This window comes from Balaenoptera acutorostrata, chromosome 1 (genome assembly GCF_949987535.1).
Source record: "Balaenoptera acutorostrata chromosome 1, mBalAcu1.1, whole genome shotgun sequence".
NCBI lineage: Eukaryota > Metazoa > Chordata > Mammalia > Artiodactyla > Balaenopteridae > Balaenoptera > Balaenoptera acutorostrata.
In genome coordinates, this window is record NC_080064.1 from 27,289,203 (window position 1) to 27,302,280 (window position 13,078).

Consider the following 13,078-nt stretch of genomic DNA (forward strand, 5'->3'; position numbering starts at 1 on the left):
TTAGAGGAGCCACTGTGCCGACAGCGAACAACCCTGGCTCACTTCCTGCCCCTTCCAGCTGCGGCTTGTGTTCTCTTCCTGAGAACAAGTTCTCAGTGATGCAAACAAGGAGGTCACGTTGATACCCTGTGGCGTGTGCAGGAGCCCCAGCCTCGCTCCCCAGCTCTCCAGGCCTGTTCTGCCAGCAGCACGCTGGGGCACTAATCCTTTCCCACTGCTCGGCTGCGGAGCCAGTAATGCTACTTCCATCTCCGATACGGGAGATGAGATTTTAAAGGGCTGGTTATTTATGGCCTGGCTCCTGATGGAGACAACAGATGTAATTTCATGGGCTCCATGAGAAGAGAACAGCTTCTTGGGCTGGCTTAAAGCATTATGATGTGGCAGGAAAGGAGAAGGAAGCAAGGGTGTCACAGTCCCACAGGAAGGCAGGAGGTTCTGAGTCTTGGCTGGCATAGGCCCATCCCCTTGCCAGCTCAGCTGCTTCCTGAGCAACTCTGCCAGCCCGAGACCTTGACCCTGCCTTGCTCCTGGCATTCAAACAGTCTGAAACCCCAGAGGACAGGCATAGGCCTACGCCACTGAAGTTCAAAGGAAAATAGGGCATTGTGACGATGGGCCTTTACATGTGCAATTCCCTCTGCCTGAAATGTTGATCCTGAGTTCCCCCCACGGTGTCTCCTTCTCAGTAGTCAGGTCTTAATCTTAGATCCTACCCCCTCAGAGAGGCCTCCCCTGACCCCTTTATCTTAATAAGGTCTCCATTGCTATTATTCCCCATCCTGTTCATTTCCTTCATGGTGCTTATCACAAGTGTATTTTACATTTATTTTGTGATTCTTTTATTAATGTCAGTTTCCCCCAAGTAGACCAGAAGTCCCACAAAGACAGGGGCTTAATCTGTCTCCTCCACCATTGTATTCCCAGTGCCAAGCTCAATGTCAGACAATAGAAGGGCTTAAGTAGTTTGTTTGAATGAATTATGATGGAAAACTGATGGCAGTAAAGATGGAGATGGTAAGGCTGACCGAGATGTTGAAGGAGACACTCTTGATGAAGACGATGCTGGTGCTGATCCTGAAGATGACTTCTCAAGGCCCTGCCACAGTATTTATTTAAATACCAAACTTTTCAGCCATAGCTATTGATTGTCCCATGACCATCTCCACTAGTCTTATCCCAAAGACTGTGTATCAGTAACCAAGGGCACCTGGGTCCCTGTATCTCCTTCCTTGCTCTGGCCTTAACTTCTCTCTCTGTGCCCATTTCATGCTGGGGAAGCCAGCGAGCATCACCGTCCCTCAGTACTGCTCCTTCCACTGTGTTCCTCTGGTGAATGACCCTACCACAGTCATCTAGCCAGAAACTTGGGATTCACTCCAGACTCCTCCCCTGCCTTCATTCCTCCTTTCCTACGAAGCCCCCAAAGCAGTTGACTCTACATCTGAGATGTTTTCTGATGTCACCTCCTGTGCTCCATCCCTTTACAACTGCCATAATTCAAGGCTGGATGATCTCTTGCCTGAGGGGGTCACGGAGTTTTATAGCTGGTTTCTGAGGCTTCTAGTTGAACCCAATTAAGATTCAGTGTGATTATGTTACTTCTCTGCTTAAAATACTTCAATAGCTTTCTGCGGTCTATGGAATCCTCTCCCAGCTTATGAACATGGGGACAAGGTTCTTCATGACCCATGCTCTTCCTGTGCTCATCTCAGGCCTCATATCCCGCCCTTGCTTTCTTGCACCCTGTACCCCCCACTTGCAAAGCTCCAAACACACCAAGGCTTTCCTGCTCCATGCCAGTGGCAAGCTTTTACTCACCCCTCAGTTCAACTCAAAAGTCATGCCCTCTGGGACTCATTGATCTGAGTCCTCCCAGCAGCCCCTCCATCGTGACGGAAGACTGAAACCTTTTTTTAGAGGATGTCCTTTGTTTCCGTCTTCCCAGTGACCCTGTATTCCTTTGGTGACCCACCTCTTCTCCACTCCCAGTCAGAGGTGTGGGCAGGACAGATAGTCATGTGACCTGGGAGTGGCCAATGAGAACATTCTCTAGCTATACTGATATTGAGGGTGGAGCACATGATCCAATCTGGTCCAATCAAGAATCATCTGAGGGCTTTTGTGGAACGATTAGGAAAGACACACTTCCTTTCTGCTAGGATTACTAAACCAGGAGGATGGAGGAAGCTGATGGCAGTCACCTCTGCTACTTCATGGGTAAAGCTTGCCTGAGACTGAAGCCAACACATGGGAGAACAATGCTGTGGGAGGGGGAGAAGCAACTGTGGACATCTGCAGTTGTGGATATCTGTACGCCTTGATGCAGCAGTGCCTGTAGCCAGTCCCTGGACTTTTCAGTTACAGAAGACAACACATTCCCTTTCTAGCTTGAGTCAGCTGGAGGTGGGTTTCTACGTCTTGAACCAAAAGAATTCTAGCTACTACATTTCTTTTTTTAGCCACTATGGGAACTTCTGTATACCTCTTAGAAAAGTACCTAACACATAAGATTGTAAAACACTTAATTATATGTTGCCTCTTCGCCCTGACTGTGAGCTCCAGGGTCCTGTACAGTGCATGGCTATTACATAAACATTTGTGGAGTAAATAAATAACTCCTTGGGGATGGGAGTGTGTCTTTGTCTCCCTAGCACCTAGCAGAGCCTAGTTCATAGAAGGCTGGCAGTAAATGATTACCAAAAATAAATAGGGGAAAAGTAACAAAGAACAAAAATGATCTAAACCAATGGTTTGACAAAGTATATGTGAATGAATAAATAAGTGAATAGTTATTATTAACAAATCCCCATTGGTATGCTGTTCTCATTCTAATTATATCTGAATCTAATGACTCCTGAATGAAATATCTAGTTAAAAGTCATTGAGATCAAATGGTTCTAGTTGGCTCAAATTCCCTGTGTAAAATGCTTAACAATTAAAACTGGGTCTTCCAAGAGGATAAAATGTTACTAGCAAAATTTTCAAACTGAATATCTATAAAGTAGATGGGAGTTTTTGTATCCCCACCTATAAAAACAAAAGCAAACAAATGAAGGGAAACAAGGTAAAGAAAAACCCTCAAAGTTGAATTCAGAGAGTACATTGAACCTGCTTTCCAGGGAAGTTCTCTTTTCAAAAACAGCTGAAGTCTACTGGGTGGCACTGGGGGCAGGACCTGGGAACTCCAGACAGTGGAGTCGACTTTCTTCTATTCTTCTCCAGGTGGAAGGGGCCACCAAGGCTCAGAGGTAGATGTCAGAGCCCCAGGGTGGGTGCACGGTGGAGAAAATCTTCACTAGAGAATCCCTGGGACCACTTCCTAGATCAGGGAAGGGAGCTCTTACATTGGCCAGGAGGCCCAGGCAGCAGTCCTAGAATGATGCCCACCTGCCCCCTCATCTCCATCTCCCATATCAAAATGGTACCCACCCTTCAAGGCCCAACTCAAGTGCAGGCCCCGCCTGGAGGCCCTGGTCTCCCGCCCCAGGATAGTGTCCTCCTCTGAAGCCCTGCAGTGTGTTCTCCTTCCTTTTCCTACTTTACATGTTTGGTGGAGGCAAGTTTGTCACATAGAGGTCTGTGGGGAGCTTGGCTTGGGGGTGTGGGCACATAGAGAATGGGCAGCAGATCCCAAATGACTGGAGTGAAACAAAGAACGAAAATTGAAGTATATTGAAGGAAGCAAGGAAGAGAGGCTGGGAATCACAGCAGAGACTGACCCACAGAAGATGGGAGAGTGGTCCTGGGGTCTACACAGAAATCCCAGATGAGGGAAGGAGCCATACACACCTCAACAAACACACACCGGTGGCTGGCACTTCTGCTGGCCCCCAGGAAAAGGGTGGCTTCAATTCTGAGTGCAGGGCATGCCCTGCCTGCCCTCCGTGCTATAGGAGGAAATTGCCAAGGGGGTGGGGGCGGACAGCGGAAGAGAAGGAGCAAAGGAGGGAGGAAGGCCCTACAAACTCTGCATCCTCATCAGTCAGAGACAGCGAGCGGGTCCCAGGCAGAGATGTTCCTCCCCTCTCTCTGCAGTGCTCTCCTGGATATCCTTTCCATACTCTCTGCCCCTGCTCTCCAAATCTGCAGGCCCCTGAGGGCAGGGGCTGTGCCTGGCTCCGGGGGAGTGCCCCTCCTCCCAGTCCTGCACAGAGTAGCCACTGGTAGCTGAATGAGTTGAACCTTCCTCTGCTTTTCTAAAAAGCAGCTAATTGGCCAGCCTGGGGCTGGGTCCAGGCAGAGAAGAGGAGACGCTGCCCATAATGTGCTCAGAAAGTGCAGCTCTGGGAAGACGGTTTCAACAAAATCACCCTCCACCTTCTGACCTTTGCAAGGGCATCCTCTAGTCTGACCCAGGGGCTCTCTGCCAGTCTACCTTACCTGGTTTCCAGGCAATTCCCCTGGGAGCTGGATCAGGCAGAGTGACCAGCCTGTGTGTGTGCCTTTCTGCCTGGTAAGATGCCACTGGGCTGGCAGGCTGGGAGATGGCCTCATGGGAGGCTCTGAGTGGCTGGAGATGCCTCATCTTACCCTTTTCCCCTCAAAGAGTGAGCCCCTGCCTCTTGTGCCCATCCCAGGACTATTATTCCTACTATAAACCAGGCACCAGTTTGCATGTTTATCCCTTTCCATGTGCTTTGTAGGTTGGTAAAATGAGCCCCATTTTTCAGATGTGGAAACTGAGGTTCAGAGAGGTTAGTAAATATCCTGAGATCACACAACTGTTAAGAAGTGGATCTGGGTTTTGAGCCCAAGTCCACCTGACTCCCGAGCTTGCTATCTCCCCAGTTAGATGCCAAGGTGCAGGCTTGACACCTAATCCTGAAGACGCTGCACAGACCTCACCCCTGTTCTTGGAGGAGTGTCTGGCTTCCTCTCCTTCCTTGTAGCCCAGAGGAAGCGTCTGGTGAGACTCCAATGGAGAGAGTCCAGCATGAGGCAGAGGGAGAAGGGGACAGATTCTGGGTAGACTTTAACTCACTGATTTTCTCCTTGATGGAGAGGCCGGCTCTGTAATGGGCTGGCAATTATTTCTCCTCGTTACGATAACACGATCCTGATTCCCTCCAGGGACCCAGAACCCCGGGTTTTAAGGGTCTTCTGCATTCCTCCAGCCCCAGCCCTCTGAAAATCCAGGGACCTCATGAGGAACTGGAGCAGTGGTGAGAGTATTTACCTAGAATTGGAGGGGAAGGAATGGGGCTCCCTGAAGGTCACTGCCAAGACTGGGTCAGAGCAGAACAAAGACCACCACCTACCCCCGAGAAAGATCAGCGAGAGGAAATCTGGCCCCTAAATGGAGTTCGGTGAACTAGAACTAGAAGCATGTACGTGTCCGGGGGTTTGACCTGGTGATGTGTACATGGTGATGTGTGATGTGTATATGGTGATGTGTACATGGTGATGTGTGATGTATATATGGTGATGTGTACATGGTGATGTGTGATGTGCACATGGCGATGTGTATATGGTGATGTGTGATGTGTATATGGTGATGTGTATATGGTGATGTGTGATGTGTATATGGTGATGTGTATATGGTGATGTGTATATGGTGATGTGTACATGGTGATGTGATGTGTATATGGTGATGTGTACATGGTGATGTGTGATGTGCACATGGTGATGTGTATATGGTGATGTGTATATGGTGATGTGTACATGGTGATGTGTGATGTGTATATGGTGATGTGTACATGGTGATGTGTGATGTGCACATGGTGATGTGTACATGGTGATGTGTGACGTGTATATGGTGATGTGTACATGGTGATGTGTGATGTGCACATGGTGATGTGTACATGGTGATGTGTGACGTGTATATGGTGATGTGTACATGGTGATGTGTGACGTGTATATGGTGATGTGTACATGGTGATGTGTGATGTGTATATGGTGATGTGTACATGGTGATGTGTGATGTGTACATGGTGATGTGTGATGTGTATATGGTGATGTGTACATGGTGATGACTTGGGGGGGGTGTGTCCTTCGGCTGTGTGTGTGTGTACGTGTGTGTGTAGTGGGGGAGTAACACCAAATCTACTATGTGGATTGTAACTCTCAGTCAATTCAAACCCGGCTTTTGCTCCTGGTCAATCGCACACACAGAAAGGCAATTAACTTGAGGGAGAGTAAGTCTAAGATGCTTGAGACCCTCTCAGCATGTCAGAGTTACAGGGTTCAGTGCTCACCATAGTAACAACCTTTTCCTGCTCAAAACGTGTATGGTCGGATTCCCAGAGGCCGGTGATGCACAAGCACAACAGGAAGCAGCGAGCCACTGATTGATGTATATACATCACAGGGCTTTATAGTTACGGGCAAACGCCGCTATTACGTACACTCCTCCCACCCCGTCTTTCATTATGTCAGTGCAATTGATTATATCCTGCCGTATTTTTGGCTTTGAATTGTCCTTTGTTTTATGGAATAATGTTCTGAGGAGTTGGCAGGTTTTGTTTTGTTTTTTTCTCTAATATCCTTACTTGGCAAAATAAAAAATTATCAACCCCATACTTCCCCGATTGTTTGGAAATTTTACTAGTCCATGAAATCCAAACCACAGGAACCCCTAATTTAAACTCTCCTGTTTATATTCCCCCTTGGGGTAGGAGGAGAGTGTGGAAACTGAGTCAGGGACAGTCTGTGCCACCACCCTCTTCTGAATCAGCATGAATCTGCTACCCAATAAGGGAGACAGTGGATTTTTTTCTCTCAAAGGTGTCTCTGTTTTCTCAATAGATAAAGGGATGCCCAGTTGTTCAAATTCATCTTTTCTAAGAAGATCTGCTGTCTTTCTATGCTTGGTGCAGAACTCAAGAGAACAGCCTAAAATCGTAACGTATGCTGATAAAAGCAGTATACTTACAAACCAGGGGCATCACATTTTCACAGGAATCCAGGGATACATAAAGGAGAGGGGCTGGGGAAAGAGCAGGTTCTTTGCACGTACGTCCTGAGCCTCCAAGTTTGCTTATCCGTAGTTGCTATGCAGGTATAAATTAGAACAACAAATGCATCCTGCCTGGCAATGCATCAACCCTGTAAATAATTATAAGTTAATCTTATAGCAAAGAGTTCTGAATGACTCCCTTAACGATTTCCTCTGCTTAATTCCTTCCCCACTGAGTGACTTAATAGGAAAAGGAATAATCTTTCAGATTTGCTTCACTCCAGAAGTTTGGACAACCGTGTAGACCCACACCTGGGGGGCAGAAGCTGTGGGAGACCATTTGGCCCGCAGACAAACAAGTGAGTGGAAGAGGCCTTGGGGCTGGAAGAGAGGGAACCGGCAAGGATATTCACCTTGGTATCTGTTTATAGAGGTGAAAACTTGGAAACAATCTATCAAGAGATCTGATTGAGTAAATTGTGTCAGTCTCAGGAGGGAATGCCACACAGCCCACAGTCCTTCACAAACGTAGCATGACTACTGTGCTGACTGGCTAAGAAGATGGGCTTTCAAGTCCAACTAACCTGGGCTTGAATCTCAGCTCTGCTCTTTACTACCTGTGTGACTTCAAACAAGTGACATAACCTCTCTGGGCCTCGTTTTCCTCATCTGTAAAAGGAGGAAAATTATGCCACCTACTTCATAGAAGACGAAATGAAATTATAGCTGTAAGAGCTTATAATTAGCCTGCCAAATATTGATAACAAAAGCTCAATAAATACTGTTTATTTACAAAATAAATACTATTATCATACCTATTATACTTTGGAGACATCTGTAATGACACAGGAAAAAAATTTTCATGATATAATGTTAAGTTAAAAGTACATAACTACTGATATATTTTAAGTTCCTAATTTTGTAATATTAAAATATATATAAATGGCCAGCTAGCTCGATCTAGGCAAAGCAAAAAGGCCAAAGGGGAATACATCAAAATGTTAATACTTGTTATTCATTTCCTTATACCTTTTAATATTTTCCGTGTTTTCTATAAGGAGCATATGTATTACATTTATGATCAGAAAAATAGGTATTTTACAAACAGAGGCAGGGGGACAGAAGGTCTTCAGGCTGGGCAGGTCCCTGGGAGTGCAGTTCAGTGAAGAGTCATCTAGAGTTCCACCCCAACTCTGAGCACCATCTGGTGCTAGCCACTGGCCCTGGACCAGCCTCCACACAGCAATTAGTCATCAGCCCTCTGATGTCCCTCTCAACACCCCATCCAGGGTAGCAGATGACCTGACGTGGCCAAGTTCACGCGACGAGCTGATGACACCAAGGTCTTCTGACTCCCAGGTCAGTGTGCCTTCCACTACACCAGGAAATCTGAGTTTCCCGGTTCCCAAAGCTCTAAGTCCATATTTGGCAGGAGTCTGTTACCGCTTTATCCCTCTCAGAGAGTCATACTTGGCTCCTATTGTGGGTTTGTCTGATTTTCTCTCCCTCAAAGGACCATGTCCTTCTCCACTGGCGTTTCTACAACATAGCATGAAACCTGGTACAAAAGAGGTGCTCAATATCCGCCGACACCTGTTTTCTTCCTCTCCCACCCTTCCTCCCCTTCTCCGCCTGCGCCCCCAGCCCACTGACCACCGTGTCTGCCTTTCTGAGGCGCTATCTGCCCCTGACTTTCGCAGCTACCACTTTCTGCTTCTCTCAGAGCCCTCGGTGACACCTCCTCTGCCTCCGTCCCAGGCACCGAGCCCTGCTTTCCCCAGCACCGCGCAGCAACGAAGGCTACAAAGAAGCACACCTAAGTGCATCCTTCTCTTGGCTCCCGATGTGCTGACCCAGGTCCCAATGGTGCCCTTGTCCTGATAACAGAGCCATCAGGAGAATACAAGAACACGTTCTGAACGCCACACCACCACTCTCGCAGCTTGTCACCCAGACAGGAAGCTAAACACTCCCAAAGCCGACCTCAGTTTGGGCACGTCTCTGGGAGACCACAAGCAACTAAGGCTGGTGAGCCCTCATCACCCCTCTCTCCCCGAACCTGCCAACACCGGGTCTCCATGGCAGCGGAGTACGCCTCACAAAAGCCCCGCTTTGTGGGAAAGCCAGAATGATAGGGAGCAGGCTAGTTCTTCCCGCAGAAATCGAGACACAATGCCTGTCCCATCTCAGAGCCCTGGGGATGGGAAAAGCAACTGCCACTCAGGGTTCTATTCCCTTTGTTGGATGCTTCCAGAAATGGAACAGTATTTCAAATCATTTCACTGAGACCCTGTCCATGTCCTGAGACCAGAACGCTGTTAGTCTTACTGCAAGTTACTCGACCAAGGCCCATCCTGTAATTCTTCAGCAAGGACATGCTTCAAATCAGATACCAAAATCACTGTAAGAATTTACCCCAGCTCTAAAAATACGTAGTGACTTCTCATTACAGTGAGAGGAAGGCTCTCCAGCAGTGGGTGGAGGAAGTGGCAAAGGGGCCTTCAGCTGCAGGTCCAGGCGCTGAGGGGACCCCAGCCCAGTAAGCCACAGTTGCAGGGCACAGGGGAGGGGGCAGAAAGGCACGCTTACCACAGGGAGGAGCCTTCAGTCCCCGTGACTTCCAGAAAGTCGTAACCGTCCTCCAGCTGGAAGTCAATAAAGACCAGGGCGATGGTGTCCCCCAGCTCGGCCAGGATGGTCCAGGTGCAGTCGGCGTTGTTGTGGTACTCCGAGGGGAAGTGTGGGCTGGAGATGATGCCGCTCTGGCCCCGCAGGGTTCCGCCGCACGCGTCGTCCGCTGTGGACACAGACAGGAGGCTCACTGGGAGGCGGTCAGGTCCCCAGGCCCTGGTACTCACCCTGCGCTTCACCCACGAGAGGCAGGGAGGGTCCTGGGACACGACGTGCAGAGAGGGTGCCCCAAGACCCTAGTCTGAATTGGCCTCATAACGATGATACTAAGCACTTCCAAAGCTCTTATCACGTGCCAGACCCTGTTGTGAGAATTTTAGTTATTACTGTTCTCAATGAACAGATGAGGAAACCAAGGCACAGGGAGGCGATGTAACCTGCCTGATGTCACACAGCCAACAAGCGAGGCTAACGAGTTGGGTGAACTGTGCCCTTTGGAGCACGTTTTTAACTACTGTACCACACTGTTCTGCAACGACCAGGAAGGGAGGAGAAATCAGTTGTCACAGTTATTTCCACGGTCACGACTGTGGTGACCAGGATGTTTTTTCCCACCAGATCTCGGTACACCTCAGATGTGAGGGAACAAAACAAAAACTCAGCACAGCTCCCTTGGGCAAAACTCAAAGGGCATTCCAGGCCCGTCATAGATTGGCCGGACCTCTGCAATCTTCCCTCCTGCCCCTTGGGCCCAGGCCAGCTCTGTTCTAGTGCTGTGTGTGGTCAGACCTCCCGGGCTTTGCTCACATCGCTCCCTCTGCCTGGGATACCCCTTGTCCAGAGCAAGTCTTCTGATGCTTTGAGACCCAACTCCAAAGCCACCTCTCGGGAAAGCCTCATTTCCCCAAGCTTTTAGTAACGGCTCTCTCCTCTGTGCTCCTGGAGCAAAGTGTCCAACTTCAGACACGGTACTTGGCACTGTTTGAATGACCTGTCACACGTCTGTCTGCCACTCTAGGTTCTGAACTTGCTGGGAATCCCCAAGGGCTGGGACCACGTCTTACTCATCCCTGCAGCACATCCTGGTGGAGTGTCACTGCTCCAGCCTAAATCCCACCTGAGACTTGATATTCAGAAACAATGATCCAAGGAACATGCTCTGACATAAAATAGTTAAGAGCACTGGCTTTTCAATTATTGCAGACTCAGTGTGAATCCCTCCTCTATGGCTTCCAGCTGGGTGACTTAGTGGAAGTTATCCAAATTTCCTAAGCCTGCCCTCCTGGAGCTTGTATGCAAGTAAGTGATCGTAATCCACTTAGCATATGCTGTATTAGAGATGTGGACTAAGTTGTAAAGAAAGGAAAAATGCAATATCAGGGTTCAAACGTGTATCAGAGGCAGTAGAGTAACAACAATCAAAGCTACTGCTTATTAAGCACTTCCACTGTGCCAGGTGCTATTCTAACTACTCTACATGTTTCATGACCCTGCGAAGTATTATTCCCATTTTACAGGTAAAGAAACCAAAGCACAAAGAGTTTCAGTTATTTGCCAAAGGCACAGCTTATAGTGATTAAAGGAGCTGGGATTTTTAAGCCCAACAGTCTGATTTCAGGGCCTATGCTCTTAACCAACACATTCTTGTCTCCCAGGAGTACAATTCACACTTTGAGGACAGAGATAAAGCAGTACATTACTTTGCTTGGGTGAGTCAATTTGGGAAAGCTTAATGGAGGAGGTGTCATTAGACCTGGGTTTTGAAGGATGACTAGGAGATCATTAGAGAAGAAATGGAAAGGCATTTATGAGAAAAGAGAACCAAAGGCCATAAGCATGGAAGCCCAAAAGCTCAAGGCATATCTAAGATAAACAGTTCTAGATGGCCTAACACAGAGTGAACAGAGAGGAATGATGGGCGATGGTATTGGAAATGTAGAAGGAGCCTCATGACAGAGAGTGCTGGGCCCAAAAAAGATTGGAAGCAGCGGACCATATTGGAAAGAAAATGGATTTTAGGATCAGGAAGGTGTAGATTTGAAATCAGGTTCCACAGTTTGCCAACCATGGGACCTTGGGTGATTTATTTCTCTAAGCTTCATTCTGCTTCTCTGTAGAATGGTTTCTTATGACAACTGAATGGCATAATTAATGTGACAGTACCAAGCATTAGCCAGAGACTAGCATGTGTTAGATGCCCAACCGATGCCAAGTTCTCCTTGTCTTTCCACTTCATCTTGAGGATCAAAGGCAGTGAGGAAACAGGATTAAATTTGCATCTTAGAAAGACCACTGTGGCTGTGGCATAGACGAGGTCTGAGCTGGGGGAGCGGGCAGGATGCCCTTGAGAGTGCAGAGTCACCAAAGTCAAGGTGAGGCCAGATGTGATCTGAGCTAAGGCCCTGGGAGGGTGGGGGGAGGACCTGCTTGAGAGATAGGAAGTAGAATCTACAGGACTAGTGGTCTGGAGGGATGGATTCCAGGCTTCAGCTACGAGCATCTGGATGCATGAAAGCTGCCGCTTCCTGCAGCAGGGAACCCAGGAGGGGGGCACCTTGTGGTGTGGAAGGCAACCAGGGTTCAGTTTTGGACACCAGGGCTGAGTGTGTGCAGGGGATGTCCCAGTGGAGAGATGGAGCTGACAGTTGGATAAACAGAAGCAGTGTGGGATGGAGATAAAAGTGAGTTTATTCAGTGGCCCTGAACTATTCTTACGAATGTCGTTCTACAGGGTCACGGTCTATTTCAAGAGAATGAGCCCATTTCTAAATGCCAGCTCCTCGGTATGTACGAGCACAGAAGTGAAGGCGCCTCACTCAGTAGGTACTCATGAATGTTTCCCTCCCACACTCATTAAGTGAGCACCTACTGCGTGCCAGACACTGGGCCAGGACCAGCACTACATCATGAAAAGCTTGATTTCATCCCTGCCCAAGTGTTTCTCACACGCAGTGGCTCCCCAGAATTGTTATAACCGAGGTGTCGAGGCACAGTGAGAGCAGATGGGACTTAGGGAAGGCTTCACACAGGAGGCAACATTTGTGTTGAAACATTCATTCATCCAACAAATGTTTACTGAGTGCCTATTATGTGTCAGGCACTTTTCTAGGTGCTAGGGATTCGTCGGCAAATAAAACAGAAGAAAATCCCTACCCTCATGGAGCTTACATTCCAGTCAGAGGGAAACAGACAATATGCAAGATAAATAAGTAAACCCTATGGTAAGTGAGGTGGTGATAAATGCAGAAGGAGGATGGGGAGTATTCTGCACTGGAAGTGGGGGTATGGACATTGCAGAAAGGTGGTCAGGGAAGGCCTTGCTGAGAAGCTGACATCTGAGCCAAGACCTGAAGGAGGGAGAGGGAAAGCCAGCTGGTTATCTGGGGGAAGAGCATTCCAGGTGGAACAGCAAATGCAAAGGCTATGGTGTGCAGAGGCCTGGCACTGTTGAAGAGCATCAAGAGACCCGAGGGCCCGGAGCACTGGGAGTGAGGAGGAGAGTGGCAGGGACAAGGCCCCATGGAGGACCTTTGAGGCTACTGTTAGGGT

At 48.3% G+C, this 13,078-nt stretch overlaps 1 protein-coding gene across 1 annotated transcript in view; it reads right to left on the bottom strand.

Annotated features, from left to right (window-relative positions):
* The window catches only part of CSMD2 (CUB and Sushi multiple domains 2), a 676,782-nt gene that overhangs the window by 424,660 nt on the left and 239,044 nt on the right, over positions 1-13,078 (bottom strand). The window contains exon 5 of the mRNA XM_057529595.1: positions 9,488-9,695. Coding sequence (XP_057385578.1) covers positions 9,488-9,695 — 208 coding nt within the window. The remainder of the gene's footprint in view (positions 1-9,487; positions 9,696-13,078) is intronic.